Genomic DNA, 16,860 nt, shown 5'->3' with positions numbered 1-16,860 from the left:
CTGTCTCATTCATACCTGACCAGAGTCAGCACACACCATATGTAAATTATCCATCCCCTCAAGACACACCTAGACTGTCACCTTCAGCCCTCATACCTGTTGGCATTCTTGTGAGCAATGGTGCCTGACAGCCCTCCAGTGACATCAGAGGCTTCCTGGGAGGCTCCACTAAGAACCAAAGACACTAAGAATGATTTAAGCACTTACCAGATCACACAGGTGTGGAGGTAGCCACCAGCCAGCCCATCAGAGATGGGTCCAGGAGAAGGGAAGGATAATGAGGGGAGGGGAGGACTTCCTTCACCTCAGTGCTTCTTTGTGCACTGGAGGTTAGAGCCAGAAGACCCAGAATGTCAATGTACAGGATGGAAAACTGAAGCCTACAGGGGGTCTTGATCCGGGTCTGGGTCTGGCCAAGGTTTTCCCAGCTGCAACAGACCCAGAGAGGGAATAAACCCCCGGCTGTGCCTGAGGGCCCCTGCCCTTCCTGCCTTTTTCCCCTGGGAAGGTTTGAGGCTAGTTCAACTCCACTGTCCCTAAGGCCACTGTGTCTCTCCCAGTCTGTCCCCAGGTCTCTCTCTTTCTCCATCCTTCCCCTTAACACTCAGAAGCCCAGAGACCCCTCTCCCTTTATCAGTCTCTACTTCCTCCTCAATGCCCCAGACCTTGCTAATGTCGGCTCTGTGTCAGGCCCTAAGCTAAGACCTGGGAAGGCAATCGTCCAGGAGACGCTTGTGTCCGCCATGCCAATTATATCAAATAGAGAACAAGCAAGGGCTAAGTTGGAAGCTACAATTCTGACAAGTGCTACAGAGGAGGCTTTAGCAACAGTGACAGTGACAGGAAGGAAGCCAGGGGTGCTGCTGTGGAACCTTGAGGAGGACAAGCAGCTATCAGGATAGATTGGCAGAGGGTGGGGGTGGGGACACCCAGGGAAAGAAATTGGTTTATGCAAAAGCAAAAGCAAGAATGTGTTAGCATAGGAGAGAAAGGGAGATGTATAACAAAAAGAAGGGCCCAGGGAGCTGGCAGGAAATGTGGGCAGGTGCTCATACTGAGGATCGACTTCCCAACCAACCTTTGCTGGGAAAAGCCCTGCAGTGGGCAGACCCCAGAGTTGGTGAACGCCAAATCAGAAAGTTTCTCATATGACCAACACAGTTGGAGAAACATGTCCTGGACTTAGTGCCCTCAGTTTATAAAGTGTCCTCTTGTCTTACACTCTCATCAGAGAACCCCCCTCTTGAAACCTAGGAGGATCCATGACCAGAGTACCTAACTGTCTGGACCGCCTCCCACTCCTGGACTCAAGCATCTATAACTTGTCCCTCAGGGCAGCTGAATTCCAGTAATGCCCTAGGAAATCAGGGGCACTTGCCCCAGTCAGACCCAGAGGGTGACTCCCTGAAGCAGAGAGGCTTTGAGCAAAGAAAAAGCCAAGAGGAACAGGGAGAAGGGGTTCAAGTCCCAGGGATGGGCAGAGGCATGATGATCACACGATTGTGGCGGGTGTAGGGATGTGGGGGTGGGATTGATGGCAGGGATAGGGAGGGGGGCTGGCTGTGCCTCTGGGAGGCCACAGCCGCAAGCCTTCACCTGCTTCTTCTCTTCTCCAGGTCTTTCTTCGAGGAGTCAATGAGCCCTTAGTCAACAACCCCAACCCCATGGTGGTAGTTGCTCGGGTAGTTCCCAGCTATACTGAGTTTAAGTGAGTCGGAGCAGCTTGAGGAGGGGCAGGGGGATGGGATGGGCAAAGCCTCCCCCGTCCTAAGTCCCTACGATGCTCTCCACACACCTTGATCTGAGGCCCTAGTGAGCTCCCCACAGCAGACTTCACCTTTCTCTTCCAGAAGACTTGAGCCCCTGGAAAAGGAATGTGGGATCTCTCCTGAGATTTCTGAGCATGTAGGGAAGGCCGGCCTGAAGAGCAAGAAGGAGCCAGTGTTAAGGAAGCCAAGAGAGGCTCTTTTCCTACCCAGGGGTACCTCTGCCCGCCTAAACAAGCATGCCACTCCAAGACCACTACCCCACAATCCCCTCTCCCTGTCAGGTTCAGGGCTTAAGGCTCCTGCCACTGGTGGTCCCCAAAAATGACATGAGGCCTGCTGCAGTGACCATACACCAGTGGACCCAAACTTTAAGCACCATATGCACACGTGGGCATACACACATGGACATGCACACACAGACAGTCATACACAGACATATATCTGTACCTTCCCCTTCAGGCTCCCTTTACTCCTTAAGCATAAGCCAGGATTCCCACAAGTCAGGAGGAATTCTGCTAATGTCTTTCAAAGATGAGGTGGGAAGGCAAGGCCCAGTTTAAAAATAGTAAAGCTGGCTTACTCTGATACAGCCAAGGTGCACCTCAGGTCCCATTTAAGGGAGCCTGGGGGCTACATCTATATAGCTGTCATCTCCTGACACCAGCATGTTACAAGGTCCTGACCTAAGTGAGGTAGGCCACTGCGTTCTCTTCTCCTCCTAGGCCCAGAGTCTAAATGTGAGTTCCAGATGTCATGGTGGACATAGGTCAGAGAGTGCCAACTACTGTCTCCTTGTCTCTCTAGGGCCAGGAAGGCCAGGCAGGACCCTGCCTCTGTGGGGCTGCCCCTCACCCAGGTTTCTTTCCCTATCTCATCGCCAATGAACTTTGACGTGCCTCGGGTCAGCCAGAACGGGTGTCCTCAGGTATGGCTCCTTCCCCACTGTGGCCCCATTCGTTCATCACGTCATCAGCCAGCAGCTCGGCTGACTGCTGAAAGCATTTGCTATACCTCACTGCTGCCCAGGGTCGCTCCTGTGTGCTGCAAAGGACCTGCTCTCAGGACTCCCAGAGATACTAAGCATCCACCCATATCCTGTCTAATCTAGTAACAAGCCAGCAGGAACCATCAGAGCTGTGACAAGAAGAGGAGATAACAAACAGTAACTTGAGGTGTACCTGTCATGGGGCACCTCAAGTTAACAGTCACAGGGACAAAAATACAGTAGTGTTATCAGAGGCAAGGGAAGATAAAAGAATAGGGGGACACAGAACTGTGCGAGTGAAGCCCCTGATGATGATGATGATGATGATGATGATGATGATGATGATGATGATGACGACGACGACGACGACGATGTGTGCACATGTGTGCCCGTGGAGAACGGAAGTCAATGCCCAGGGTTTTCCACTTTATTTGTTTTTATGTTTTTAAATTTTTGGGGGGGAGGGGTACTTACATGCCACAGCACAAGTATAAAAGTCAAAGAGGTTAACATATAGGATTCAACTTTCTCTTCCCACCTTATGGCTCCCAAGGATTGAACTCAGGTCATCAGACTTGGTGGCAAGCACCTTTACCCACTGAACCACCTTGCCAACCCTTCTTCGCCTTCTCTTTTGAGACAGAGTGTCTCACTGAAGGTGGCGCTCACTGAGCTACACTTTCTGCCAGCAAGCCCCAGAGATCCTCCTGCCTCTGCCTCTGCCTCTGCCTCCCTGTGCTGGGATTCCAGGCGCTCACTTTGCCCAGCTTTTTTATCCGTGTGCGGAGGACAGAATCCGGGTCTCCGGCAAGGTCTTTACTGGCTTGGCCATTATCCCGGCCTCTGAAAAATATGTTTAACCATAGGTAATGAGTGTTGACGTCTGGGTAATTAGGACAGGCAAGTCTTGATGTCGTTTTGGAGACAGGGTCTCCTTCTGTAGCCTAGGCTGGCTTCTTACTCTCTGTCTCCCTGTCCTATCCTCCCAGCCCTGGGAAGACAGGCATGTGCCACTATGCCAACGTAGTCATTGCTTGATGGTATTTTTCTTTTAATTCATTATCACTGTGTATATATACATACTCTAGGCGGGGCATCTATACCACGGTGTGGAGGGCAGAGGGCAGCTTTATGGAACTGGCTTTACATAGGTTCTGGAGATCAAACTCAGTTGGCTAGCCTTGACAGCAAGCCTCTGCAGCACTGAGCCATTTCGCTGGCCCATTGGTCTTGATGTTTTGATATGAAAGTGTCGCTCCAGGGCAGTGAAACCATCTATGTAGCATAGTATATAGTATAACCCAAGACGTAGTGTATGTTGGGAATGGGCAGGGGGGCATACATTTAAATATGGTGGAGAAGAGATACACAGGTCATGGCTGGGCCTGGGAAGTGGTCAGGTTGACCGCCTACGACTGCTCCACTGAGAGCTTTGCTGCACGTGATGGAGGAGGCTTGGAAGACAAGGTGTTCTTGGAAGTCCCTCCTGTCATCTGCCCGCTAAAATTAGAACAAGACACTCTGTTGGAGCCCCAGCTTTCATTTAAAAGACATTTAAAGAAGGCTCAGACACAGGCAGGAGTGATGGTAGGCAGGGAAGGGTGGGATAAAGGGGGATCATAGGAACAGCTTCAAACCCTAACCAATCCTCAGCCTGATTTCCCCAGAGTCATCTCACACATGGCCCTGCATTTGCACAGAAAATTATGAGCTGATCAGCAGCTGTCCCAAGAGGCAGGAGGTACTGCCTGCTTTAATGAGTGAGCCTCTCCAGGCTTGACCACTGGCTACCACTACTGCCTAACTCCACATGAGTGGGGGCGGTAGGCACTCCTCACTACAGACTTCCCCAGTGTTTCTCCTGCATGTGACACTCAAAGCCAGAGCCCGGCAACAACAGGACACTAGGTAACATCATTACCTAGTACGACGGCAGCTGGGTGGGGTTTAAAGCTGCATATTTCCTGTGCAGAGATGCCCAGGAACCAGCAAGGAGAACAGAGAGGGGCATGTTGGTATGTTGGTGTCAAGCCAGATACCCTGGACTTAGAGATCACACAGTCCCTTACCCTCTCCCTTCTGAGCTTCATCCCTCATCTTTGCAGTGGATGGGACAGGGACCGAACCAGATAATTCCTAAGGCTGGTCCTCTGACATCTTGGAGCACTGTGTGTTTTCCACAAGCGCTTGGGCAAGGGGCTGCCAGATCCAACAGACCTAGGTTGGAGTCTGGCTATGTGGCTTGCTAACCATGTGACCTTCAACAAATTAACATCAGGGCTGTAGGATTCCTCCAGACCTATTGACTCATGCGTGCCTCAATAGGCAGTTAGAATAAAAAGGCTAGCCCAGGCTAAGAGTCCCTTCTGTCTCCTTCAGAGCTTCACATCTGAAAGCCACCTTACCATTGCACCTGATACTTGAACCCCACAGAAACCCCAGTTAGATGTCCTATCTACTGCCTTACATCACAAGAGGCCACAGCATTAGGTGCTGCCATGGTGATTGGCTTTAAAGACATGACCTCTAACATCTAGCAGTGACCACCTGGGCATCTAGCTGCTCCTAGGAACTCCCAGGTTTCTGCACAGACATGATTAAGGGATAATAAAGGGCTGGATTATGAGAAACGCATAACTAACCCCTCCCACTAAGCTCCCAACCAATCCTCTCTGGTCTCCTTGGCTAAAATCAGGTCACAAGCTCTTGCTGGAGTCAATCACCGAGGGGTGTGTGGCTCTGATGTGCTGAGAGTCTAAACCAGTAGCTATGAAGAGAAGAGGCACCTGGATAAGAAGGCTCTACCTTCTGGTGTAAGGCAAGGATGCGCCAGGCCACCCGTCTGTTCCATTCCTCTCCCAGCCTGGCGAGCATGGCAAAACCGCATTTGGTAGGACATAGGTTTGCCTGCTGGACCCACCTGCTTGCTCCTGCCCCTCCCACGGCCTGCAGAGTTAGGGCAGAACCCTCAAGAATGAAACAAAGGAGGAAAACAGCTCCTGTGCCCACCATCTGTTTCCGTCCCAACCCTACGAGCATCTTCCCAAGCTCTCAAGTTTCCCATCACCCTGGACTCACGCCAGTGCTGGCCGCCTTTCTTCTCCCCCCCCCCTTTTTTAAAAAAATTTATTTATTTATTATATATAAGTACACTGTAGCTGTCCTCAGACACACCAGAAGAGGGCACTGGATCCCATTACAGATGGTTGTGAGCCACCATGTGGTTGCTAGGAATTGAACTCAGGACCTCTGGAAGAGCAGTCAGTGCTCTTAACCACTGAGCCACCTCTCCAGCCCTTTTCTCCCCTTTTTAAAAAAAAATATTTATTTTATGTATATGAGTACATTGTTCCTTTCTTCAGACACACCAGAAGAGGGCATCAGATCTCATTACAGATGGTTGTGAGCCACCATGTGGTTGCTGGGAATTGAACTCAGGGACTCTGGAAGAGCAGTCAATGCTCTTAACCACTGAGCCATCTCTCCAGTCCGTGGCTGCCTTTCTTGCCTGGACCATTGCAGCAGCCTCTCTGATCCAGTCTTGCTCAGTTGTTCTCTGAGAAGCAAGTAAGGCACAGCTTTCCCCCAGTTCCATGCTTCCCTCTGACCCCTCATCCTCTCTCACACAGGACCCAGCCCCGTTAGCTATGCTGTTCATCCAGCCACGGCACTCATTGCTCCAGTTCTCACCCAGCCTCAGGGAAGGCTCACCCACCATTCTCTACATCTGTCCTCTGTCACCTCCAGCCTTGACCTCAGCCCTCGGTGCTTCCTGTGGCCCCCACAATAATGTGCTCAGGCCACTACATGATGACAGAAGTGTGTAGGCACTTATTTACATGCATGCATCTATGCTCTTAGAAGAGAAGCTCAAGGAAGGGGTGGAGTCGTGTCTCTCCCATGGTCCCTGCAATACCTACACGTGTCTGTCATGGCATCCCAGAAACACTGGCTGAGTTCAGTCTAACTGAACTTTTGCCTTCCCACAAAATACCCGTTGTCTCCTTTAACCTTGCAAACTGCTGGCTTTTCAAAGTGTGAAGTACATGGCATTTGACAGAACAACTAGATCCCAGAGAGGGGAAGGGACCTGCTGTCATCCAAACAATAAGCTTGACGTGGTCCCTGGGCCCGGAGCCAAGGGTCCTAGCTTGCTGGAAGCCCCAGCCAGCAGGAGCTGCTAGCAGCTCTTCCTCCCAGCATGACTCCACTGTGCCTGGGCAGAACAGACAGCAGGGAATGCGAGCGAGAGTGAGGGTGGCTTCAGAGGAAATGGGAGGAGGAGTAAGGGACAAGGGGATAGAGAATAAAGGCTCTATCCCCAGGGAAGGCAGGTCTGCCTCAGTGGCGGAGGGTTAATGGCTTTTCTGAAGATCACAGCTGAGGGTTAATCATATTCCTTAATTCCGAAGCCCACCATAGCCTTTCCCATTAGCATCTTCAGGCCATGTCTACCCTATGCCCACCCTTCCCCCTCACCCCTGCACAGCATAAGATCAGCCAATAGCACCTTTACTTTCACAAGGCTCTGATAACAAATTGTTATTTAGCCCTGGGTCCTATATGCACTGTGTGTGTGTGTGTGTGTGTGTGTGTGTGTGTGTGTGTGAGAGAGAGAGAGAGAGAGAGAGAGAGAGAGAGAGAGAGAGAGAGAGAGAGAGACAGAGACAGAGACAGAGAGAGACAGAGAGAGACGGAGACAGAGACAGAGACAGAGACAGAGACAGAGACAGAGACAGAGACAGAGACAGAGACTATGAGTATGATTCACCCTTCTCATTTCTCCTGGGAGACTTACCCTGGGAACCCATTCAGGGGAAGGGCTGTCCCTCACTAGGCAGGCAGCCACTTACCACCTCTTGCCGTGTAGAATCCATTTAGATCTGTTAATAAGTCCCAAAGCAGACAGCTAGCATCCATTAAATAACCCTTTCCCAGGATAGGGGCAACAAATGAAGCAGCAGGAAACCAAGTCACGGTCCCTCCTCCCTGAGAGCCCCAGGGCCTGGCAATGTGGCTTCCTTCTTCTGATACCCAGGAGAAGGGAATGACTCTGGGACGGTCACAGTGTGAGGATCAATCCTGAGAAATCAATACCAAGTCCCACAGAGCTTACAGCTGGCCTCTGCAGCCTAGGCTGCTGAGGCAACTTCCACCGTGACATCTTAGGGGTGTGCCTGTGACACAAGTCACTATCTAGTATTCAGGGACATCTGTCCCTGTGTTCACCACAAACTATCTCCTTGGGGACAGGGAAAGATTATCAGCTCAGCCTTGGGCAAGACTCCTGAGGACCAGAGCAGGCCTGTGAGTATGACAGGCATGAGGGCTCTGCCCCATCAGAAGTAGGTCTAGAGGGCTGGAGAGATGGCTCAGCGTTAAGAGCACTGACTGCTCTTCCAGAGGTCCTGAGTTCAATTCCCAGCAACCACATGGTGGCTCACAACCATCTGTAAAGAGATCCGATGCCCTCTTCTGGTGTGTCTGAAGACAGCTACAGTATACTCATATATAATAAATGAATAAATCTTAAAAAAAAAAAAAAAAGAAGTAGGTCTATACTGATATTCCCCACCACCCCAAGGAAGCAAAAGGTAGGACCACTGCCACTATTGCCAATAGCCCCTGCCAGCAACAGCTCTTCCTTCCCAGCATGACCCACTGGGAGCAAGGCAGCCCAGGCTGAGGCCATGCAGGGCTCTATGCTGAGAGGTACAGGCTATATTCCCACCTTCCTATTTGTGTGGGTTCTGGGCTTTCCCATGAGTCCCAGCCTCCAGGGTCCTTCACACATGCTGAGTCCTGTGCCACCTCTACTTGTTGTCATTCTTCCACCAGAAGCCCCTCCCTCCTCTTTCACTTTGCCTGGCCTTCCAGCCTCCTCTGGCCCTGCTTCTTTTGAGGATTTTAGACCACCCAAAGTCTACCTTATTTAAGGATTAGTCAATGCTGTCATGTTTCCTCTTCCAAGCCATCTTCATGCCTGTGCCCCATCTGCTGCCTGACAGTGCCTTCAAGTCGCCTGAGTCTCCAGTGGCCTGAAGCCAGATAAACCCGGGTTCTAAAATCTGAAGACCCGTGTGGCCTTCTGAACAGGACTGGAGGAACTTGCATAGAACAGAAAGAGGCTGTGTGTGAAAACAGTACACACATCTAGCAAGTACCCTAGGGCATGAAAATTCTTCCCCTGAACAATTACTTCAGGTATCCATGCTTAGAGAATGGTCTGGGATGCAGAGGTATGTGGCAAAGAGCAACCAGCTCAATGTTGTCATAGATAAAAATTTATTTTAAAAATGGGACAGCAAAATGTCTCCATGGGTTAAGACACCTGCTGCCAACCCTAACAATCTGAGTTTGATTACCCCAAGTCCAACACATGATGGAGAGAGCTGACTCAAGCAAGTTGTTCTTTGACCTCTGTATATGCAATATGGCGTGCACAAAGACATGCATACATGTGCACACTCGTACACACACATATGGTACACACACATATGCACACTCATATGCATGCACACTTACAAACACACACACAAATTAAGAACTTGAAAAGAAAAGGACAACTTTTCCTTGTCCAGTTGGACAGGACAAAGCATCATCTAAAGAAAGTGGGTTCTGTTTCGAGTTTTAGACAACCCAGGCTGGCCTTGAACTCTCGATGTAGCTGAGGTTGTCCTCCAACTCTTTATATGGCCCAAGTTATCTAGGAACTCCCGATCCTCCCAATCCCAAGTGCTAGCGTTATAGGGTCAATGCCACCAAACACAGAGTACCTTGAAGTTACTAAAGCTATGAGTAATGAGAGTTTCTTGAGACTCTGGGTGTGCTTAGGTTTTGATTGTAAGTAGGAAAGGGTCAAAGATAATCACACATATAAAATATACACAGAAAGAAATGAGAACACGGTATTGAGTGGTTGTCCTAATGTAAGAATTTAGGAGTTTTACTAGTATTTGTTTGTTTGTTTATTTTTGGCTTTTGATAACTGAGAAAAACAATTGTGGCAAGTAAGGGACACATGTGCAACTGAATCTGAAAGAAGTGTGACCCACATCTGCTCTCCCTCTTCCAGTTGTCCAAGCCCGGGGGACCCGCGGAGCAGCCCTTGTGGAACCAGTCCTTCCTCTTCCTAGGCCGAGATGGAGCCACCAGTTTCTCAGAGGATACAGCCCTGGTGCTGGAGTATTACCCCTCTGCCTCAAGTAAGTACGCAGTATCCCATCAGTGCAGAATTCATCAGGACAGTCCTGTGAAGGGATGTTTGGGTCTCCTGCAAGGACTGCCCAAGGGCCTCCAAGAGCCAGGAAGCCCCCACTACAGGCAGTCCCTAGGGTAACTGCAGAGCACAGGCCAGGACTTGTAGGCCAATCCCTACCTGGATAACATAAGTCTCTATCAGTGAGGGGAGAGTATACTGGGAAAACGGCAGAGGAAACAGCTGATCCCAAGTCCAGCCCCATAGTCTAAATTGAGGAACACACTCACCCAGAGGGCAGAGTCAGGGCAATCCAGATAAATACCAATGGGTTCAGAATCTGTTTAGAGTTCATGCTGAGCTGATAAATCTCTGAAGAACCAAAGAGGCAGAGTGTGTGTGCACGCAAGTGTGTGTGCATGCCTACGGACGTGTGTGCATGTGTGCATGTGTGTGTGAGTGTATGTGTGTGCGTGAGTGCACGTGTAAGGGAAACAGGAGGCAGGGAAGTAGTCATTTGGAGCCCAGAGAGTTACCTGTCCATAGCCAAGGATGGGGCCTGGGTAATACCTAAAAACCCATCTGCTGCGGCAGTAGGAACAGGCAGTCATTGACAGGACCTCATTTGGCCCTTCCTCACACAGTGAAAAGCAGCGAACCATGGACCCTCAACCAGCCCCTGGGTGTCTCCGTGTTACCACTGAAGTCTCATCTATATCGCAAGATGTTGACAGGAAAAGGCTTGAAAGGGCTGCAAGTGGAGCGGCTCCCCATCTTTGTAAGTCCCTACTGTTAGCTGGCCCCCCACAGGACCCCATCCCACCCCTACTCCATGGCCACACCTAAAGAAGAGAATATGGCTTTTGGGGGGAAGGGGTTGTCTAGACAGGGGTTCTCTGTGCAGCCCTGGCTGTCCTGGAACTCACTCTGTAGACCAGGCTGGCCTTGAACTCAGCTATCAGTCTGCTCCTGCCCCCCCAAGTGCTAGGATCAGAGGCGTGAGGCACCACCATCTGGGTAAATGTGGCTTCTTAACAGCTTCTATCAGAGCACCCCCCAAGGAAGCCTGCACATGTGAGGAGCACCAAAGGCTGTGCAGCTGGGGTGACAAGCCAGGCTGACCCCCCAGAAAAGCAAACCTGGGGCCTCCGAGAATAACAGTAAGAGCTCAGGCTTCCCCATGCAGGGTCCAAGGCTTTCCCTACCCCATCTTCCTGTAGAACCTGGGACAGTTGACAACCTCCCAAGACCTCATTTTTCACCTCTGTCCACACACCCAGGACACAGGAAGCAGAGGTTTATACTCAGGGCCTGGAGACAGAGGGACTGAGCTCCAATTCTGGCTTCACTGTGAGCCTGCTTTCAAGTGATTATACTCCTCCCTGTGGGAAAAATACTTAGTATTGTGCCTCAGTTTTCTTATCTATGAACACATAGTCACATACACACACTCAAGCACACACACACATACACACATGCACATGCACACACACATCCATACACATACACACATACACATATACACACATGCACACATGCACACACACATACATTCACACATATACATTCATACACACACACACACACACACAGAAGAGTGCTCACACAATTGCTATGGAATTTGGTCAGGAATTACATAAAGCACTTAGAATAAATTCTCACTAATGTTAGGCCTGGTGGCACAGGCCTGTAAATTCTGAAGTGAAATTTAAAAATGGAAACTTTGAGGCTTGTCTGGGCTACAGATGGAGTTTGAGACTATCCTGGGGATCTTAAAGAAGTAAGTAATAAATAAATAAGTAAAAATAAAATAAAATCAGACCGAGGCTTGGGGTGCAGCTTCAGTGGAAGAGTACTTGCCTAGTGTGTAAGCTTGCAAAAGGCCAAAGGTTCAATCCCCACTAGAAAAATATGGGGGAAATCATATCATTATTTTATCATCTTTTACATTTATTTTACCTTATCTTTTTGAGGCAGGTTCTTAGGTATCCAAGGCTGGCCTCAGACTTGCTACGTAGCCAGTGGTAACTGAGCTCCCGGCCCTCTTGCCTCCACTTACCAAGTGCTGGGATTACAGGCGTATGCCACCAGCATCATTGTCTATTTCTGAGCCACCGTTTCCCTAAATACTTCTGACATAACAGCAAGCAGAAACTTCTGCTCCGCCAAAAGATGAGTGTGGAGGTGCCAGTCAGGTGTGAATGGAGTGAGAGCTCGGCATGGAAGTGGGGCAGGAACAGGCAGAAGGCCAGCTCTGGCATCCCACCCACACTCCTTGGCACCTTCCCTCGCCCTGGAGAAGCCAAAACAAGAGGTGGAGCAGAGGCCTGCCTGAAGCTGGCCTGGCCATGTGGACCTAATGCCCCTTCTCCTCCCCAGGACACCAACCTAAAAACCATCAACGGAGAAGCCCCCTCAGTGAATCTAGCCTTCCAGCTGCTTTCCTCTGAGGTAAGCGTGGTAGCCTGGGAAGGTCAGACATGTGTCAGCTCCCATAATCCCCTAAGTGGGTGACAATGCCCTTCACAGGTGCTGATCCTCAGGGCCTGGGGCTAAGGAGAAGAAAGAGTCAGTTGGTTCAGTTGGAAAGCTCTGAAGGGATTTGAGACCCCAGGAAGTCAGGCAGAATGCTAAGATTAGGAAGAGGAAAGAACAAAAGGCCACAAAGACCCAAGTTTCTCTCTACCCCAACCTAACCTAACCCATACTTGCTTAATAGGGGTCAAAGTTCCAGGGGAGATCAGTCCCTTCCTGTTGGATCATGTGTTTACCGAGACCCCTTTCCTAGCCTCTGGAGTACATATTGCTTAGCATGGCTGTAATCAAAATCTCAGTAAACAGGCTAAATTCTTTTCTAGAATATGAGGACTAGTGTACTCCCAAGTTTCTCTAGGGGTGCAGGCAGGAACCAGCCCCTTGCAGGGCAGGACTGGTGGCCCATATTTCTTGCTGGCTGCTAGCCAAGGTGCCCTCAGCTCCTGGAGACCGCCCACAGCTCCCGGAGACCGCCCACATGCCTTCTTACCACAGTCCCTGTACTGTGATGCCAGCAGGCACAGCTAGTCCCCAGCACACTTTGAAATTGACTTTCTCTTCTGTCAGAAGACAGAGAAGACTCTGTGCTTTTAAAAAGAACTGGATCATCGCGTCTCAAGGTCTGCAACAGAACCATGAAAGTGATGACTTTCTATTTGGCAATTCTAAAGATTGAGGTGTAGGGACTTGAGGACCCATTTTAGGATCCTGCTTGCCACAACTTAATCCAAGTAGGAACATTGTCAGCGTCATCCATGCCTGGTGAGTGGCCATTGCTTCTCCAGCCAGCTCTACTTAGGCCAACTCCAGCTTTGACGTCGGTCATGGCTCTGGTGTACCAGACAGCTTCCTACTTCTTCCTCTCTGGTACTGGGATGTGGACAGTTTGACCCCGAGCCCAGGAAATGTTCAAGAGCTGATTATGGGCTAACCTACTCTTTCTAGCTTCTCAGGTCAAACAGCTGTGGAGTAGTTCAGGGCTTTAGGTCCTTCCCCACGAAGAACATGAGAATTCCACATTGTCGAGCCTGAGGACAGTATCTGAGAAGAGATGGCAATGTGAAAGCCTCACCCACCCCCTCCAGGCCCCTGCTTACCTCAGGGTTCACTACCATCCTCTCCAGATCCCTCAGTCCCTGCTCATGGAACCCACACATATACACACCACCCAATCAAAAGCAAGAATAAGAAAACCCAGAGAGTGGAGTCACAGAAAGCAAAAGACCCAGGGCTACAGAGATGACTCAAGCTTGACGACCTGAGGTGGATCCCCAGAGCTCATTTAAAGGTAGAACACACACACACACACACACACACACACACACACACACACACTCACACACTTACTCACTCACCATACATGCATAACTAAAATTTTCAATTAAAAATGTTTTTTAAATCCTAAGAAAGGAGAAGCTGGGAAATGTGACATCTCTCCCAGAGTATCTTAGAGCCTTCTGGGACCCTCTCAGTGTCTAGGTCTGCCAATTGCTACTGCCAGTCTCTTGCCATCTCCCTCTGCCTTCTGCCTCGCCCCAGGACATATGCACCCTGCAACCACAAGGAGAAAGAGCTATGTGTCCCTGAGCAGGGGTCTGGTGGGGCCAGACAGGCAACAGGCAGGTGGGTAGGACATGTCCCCTGTTGCCCAAAGGCTGGGCACAAAGGTCTCCAGTGATGAATTATTCACTGAAACTGTGCTAAGTGCAGAATTAATCCCTTTCCTTCCAGCTGGCCGCCTCACTAAATTATCCCTCCAAGTCATGCGGGAAAACGCTGCCGAATTCATTTAGCTGCTGAGTGTTTTGATCTAGGCCTTGTGATTTTGCTCCCCCTTCCGTATCCCCCTTCCCCTGGAGGTGGGGTGGGGAAGAAAAAAAAAACCTTTTAGTAACGGATTTCTGAGAAGAAAGGAAAAGAAAGGGGACCAAGATAAGGTGTGTACCAGAAGAAAAAAGAAGTACTATCAGCAGCTAAGAATGTGTACACAGAGGCTCTACACGTGTCTACATGTTCATGCAGCCACACATGAGTGTTTACACAGGGACAGTCATACAGGCACAGATACGCACGTGCACACACTTCTTCTGTTTTGCATGCACTTAATGCATAATGTACACACACATCCAAACGTGTGAAATGACAGACGTTTTCATACCTGTGTTGGCACACACATGATCTCTCTGTAGCTCAGCTGTTCCTTGGTGAGTCCATCTGAGAAGTGACCAACAAGTGACTCACTTTGATTCTACAGCATCGAAGAACAATTTAGGGATGTCACTGCTAAGGCTGCTGCAAACGGACTAATAATTGTCAGGTCCTTGCAGCAGCGACGGCCACCTCTTCATCCTGCCTGGTTATATAGATCTAAGGAGCATCCCCTCCATGACAGACACTGGCCAGCTCAAACAGTTCACCACATGACCCTGTGGCTATAATGCACCTCGAGGTACATTAATTCAGTTAATTTTGGACACGGCCCTCACCTCGTGTAGACACAGGCTCTTTTGCTATCTTCCCACTAAGGGTTAAAAGAGTGCTGGGAATGGTGATGGAGTCAGGTGGTGCCTCAGGTAAATCTAAGAGTCTTCTCTCTGTATCCCCATCCCCTTAAGAACATCATTATCCTCACACACCCTCAAATGTGCATCGGCTGTGCTGGGGTTAAGGGATAGTGCATTAAACAAGATGAAGAAATAAGAAACAGTTCTACCCTTCATAGAGATCAGGAGATGGAGAATAGAATGAACACGAAGGTTTATGAGCAGATGCCAGTTCATGATGCTCACACAGCCTCATGACTCCTCAGATGATAAGATCCAGACTTCCTAGAAAGGCTGTTTGGCATCCCTGAGGAAACAATCCCTGACTGAAGTTGGAGCTTAGCTGCTGTGAGAGGCCTGGATCCCTCCACCATGATGTTTAGAGGAGGCCACAGCTTTGTGGTCCATGCTGTGTTTCTCCATGCCCAGCCTATGGGCCAGTGATGGCAGAGTCAGAACAAGGACCTCCCATTAATTTCTCTCAGGACAGCCTACAAGCTCCAGGAGTCACCACTAAGTACCAGGTCATGTGCACACTCCAGCTGCCCGAGAGGAGCTTGAGGTAATAGGGTGTCTTGGGATACCTGGCCTACACGACTGACAAGTCCATCCTTGGGTAACACATCCTCGAATGTGGCCAAGAGGGGCATAGAGAGGAAGTGCTTCCAGCCTGAGGGTAGAAGTTTCTGACTGGATGTTTCCGTTCCTTAGACACCTGGTAAATGCAGACTGATGTATGCACCACTTCTGTGCCACCCAGTCTCGGAGCTCAGGGACAAGAGAGTGGTGGGATATCTAAAAGGAGACAGCAGAGGTCTCTCTCAACAAATCCACCTGGACAGCCACAGTCACAGCCACCCTATCCTCTCCCCTTGCTTTGTCAGGACAGAGAGCTCAATCCCTTTAACAGCAGCCCTTCCCCATGTCACAGCCGCTGACTCTGAGAGATAGAAACACTCCCCTTGCACTGAGATCCCCTACCTTCCCTGGTCTCCCCTTGTGCCATGCTCCTGGCTTTGCTCTCTGTGGCTGCAGCGCACTCTGGCAAGGCTGCGTGGATGGTGTCATCAGCCAGCAGGCATGTTGACAGATTGATCAGCTAGCACAGCCTGCTTGCTTAGTGATTGGCAAGCATTATCTCTGGTTTGGGATGTTGTGCTTCAGAGGTTGGGGATTGTTAGTGGCGGAGGTGTCAGGGTATAGTCACCTTGATGTGTTACTTCCCTGTAGACGTTTTCTGCCTCTGGTGATCTGTCTAAAGCTGGAACTGTATGTGCAGGAGAGAGCTGAGCAAATACATGCAGATACATAAACTAGAACACACACACACACACACACACACACAATCAGACACACACAATCACATACACACAATCACACACACAATCTCACACACACACAATCACACACATATACAATCACACACACAATCACACATACACACAATCATACACACAATCACACATACACACAATCACACACACACATGCACCACACACGCACACACACACACACACAATCACACACACAATCACACATACAATCACACAATCACACATACAATCACACAATCACACATACAATCACACAATCACACACACACAATCACACAATCACACACACACAATCACACATACAATCACACAATCACACACACAATCGCATACACACACACACACACACACACACACACACACACACACACCAGGTCCTCTCCTCCACAAAACCAGTTAAAGGAGACTTTGGAGGACCCATAGGCACTAAGAATCCATGATGAGCCCACGGCCCCTCCACAAACACACAGGAATCAACCTTTGGTGTCCCTTCTGA

The 16,860-nt window shown here is 49.8% G+C and overlaps 1 protein-coding gene across 1 annotated transcript in view; it reads left to right on the top strand.

The window, feature by feature from the left end:
* The window catches only part of Ccdc33 (coiled-coil domain containing 33), a 99,272-nt gene that overhangs the window by 44,910 nt on the left and 37,502 nt on the right, over positions 1–16,860 (top strand). Inside the window, 4 exon segments of the mRNA XM_032910919.1 lie at positions 1,617–1,708; positions 2,574–2,694; positions 9,830–9,959; positions 10,597–10,730. Of these exon segments, the coding sequence (XP_032766810.1) occupies positions 1,617–1,708; positions 2,574–2,694; positions 9,830–9,959; positions 10,597–10,730 (477 nt within the window).

The sequence above is a fragment of the Rattus rattus genome, chromosome 8, assembly GCF_011064425.1.
Source record: "Rattus rattus isolate New Zealand chromosome 8, Rrattus_CSIRO_v1, whole genome shotgun sequence".
NCBI classification, from domain to species: domain Eukaryota; kingdom Metazoa; phylum Chordata; class Mammalia; order Rodentia; family Muridae; genus Rattus; species Rattus rattus.
This window is presented reverse-complemented; position numbering and strand designations above follow the sequence as displayed.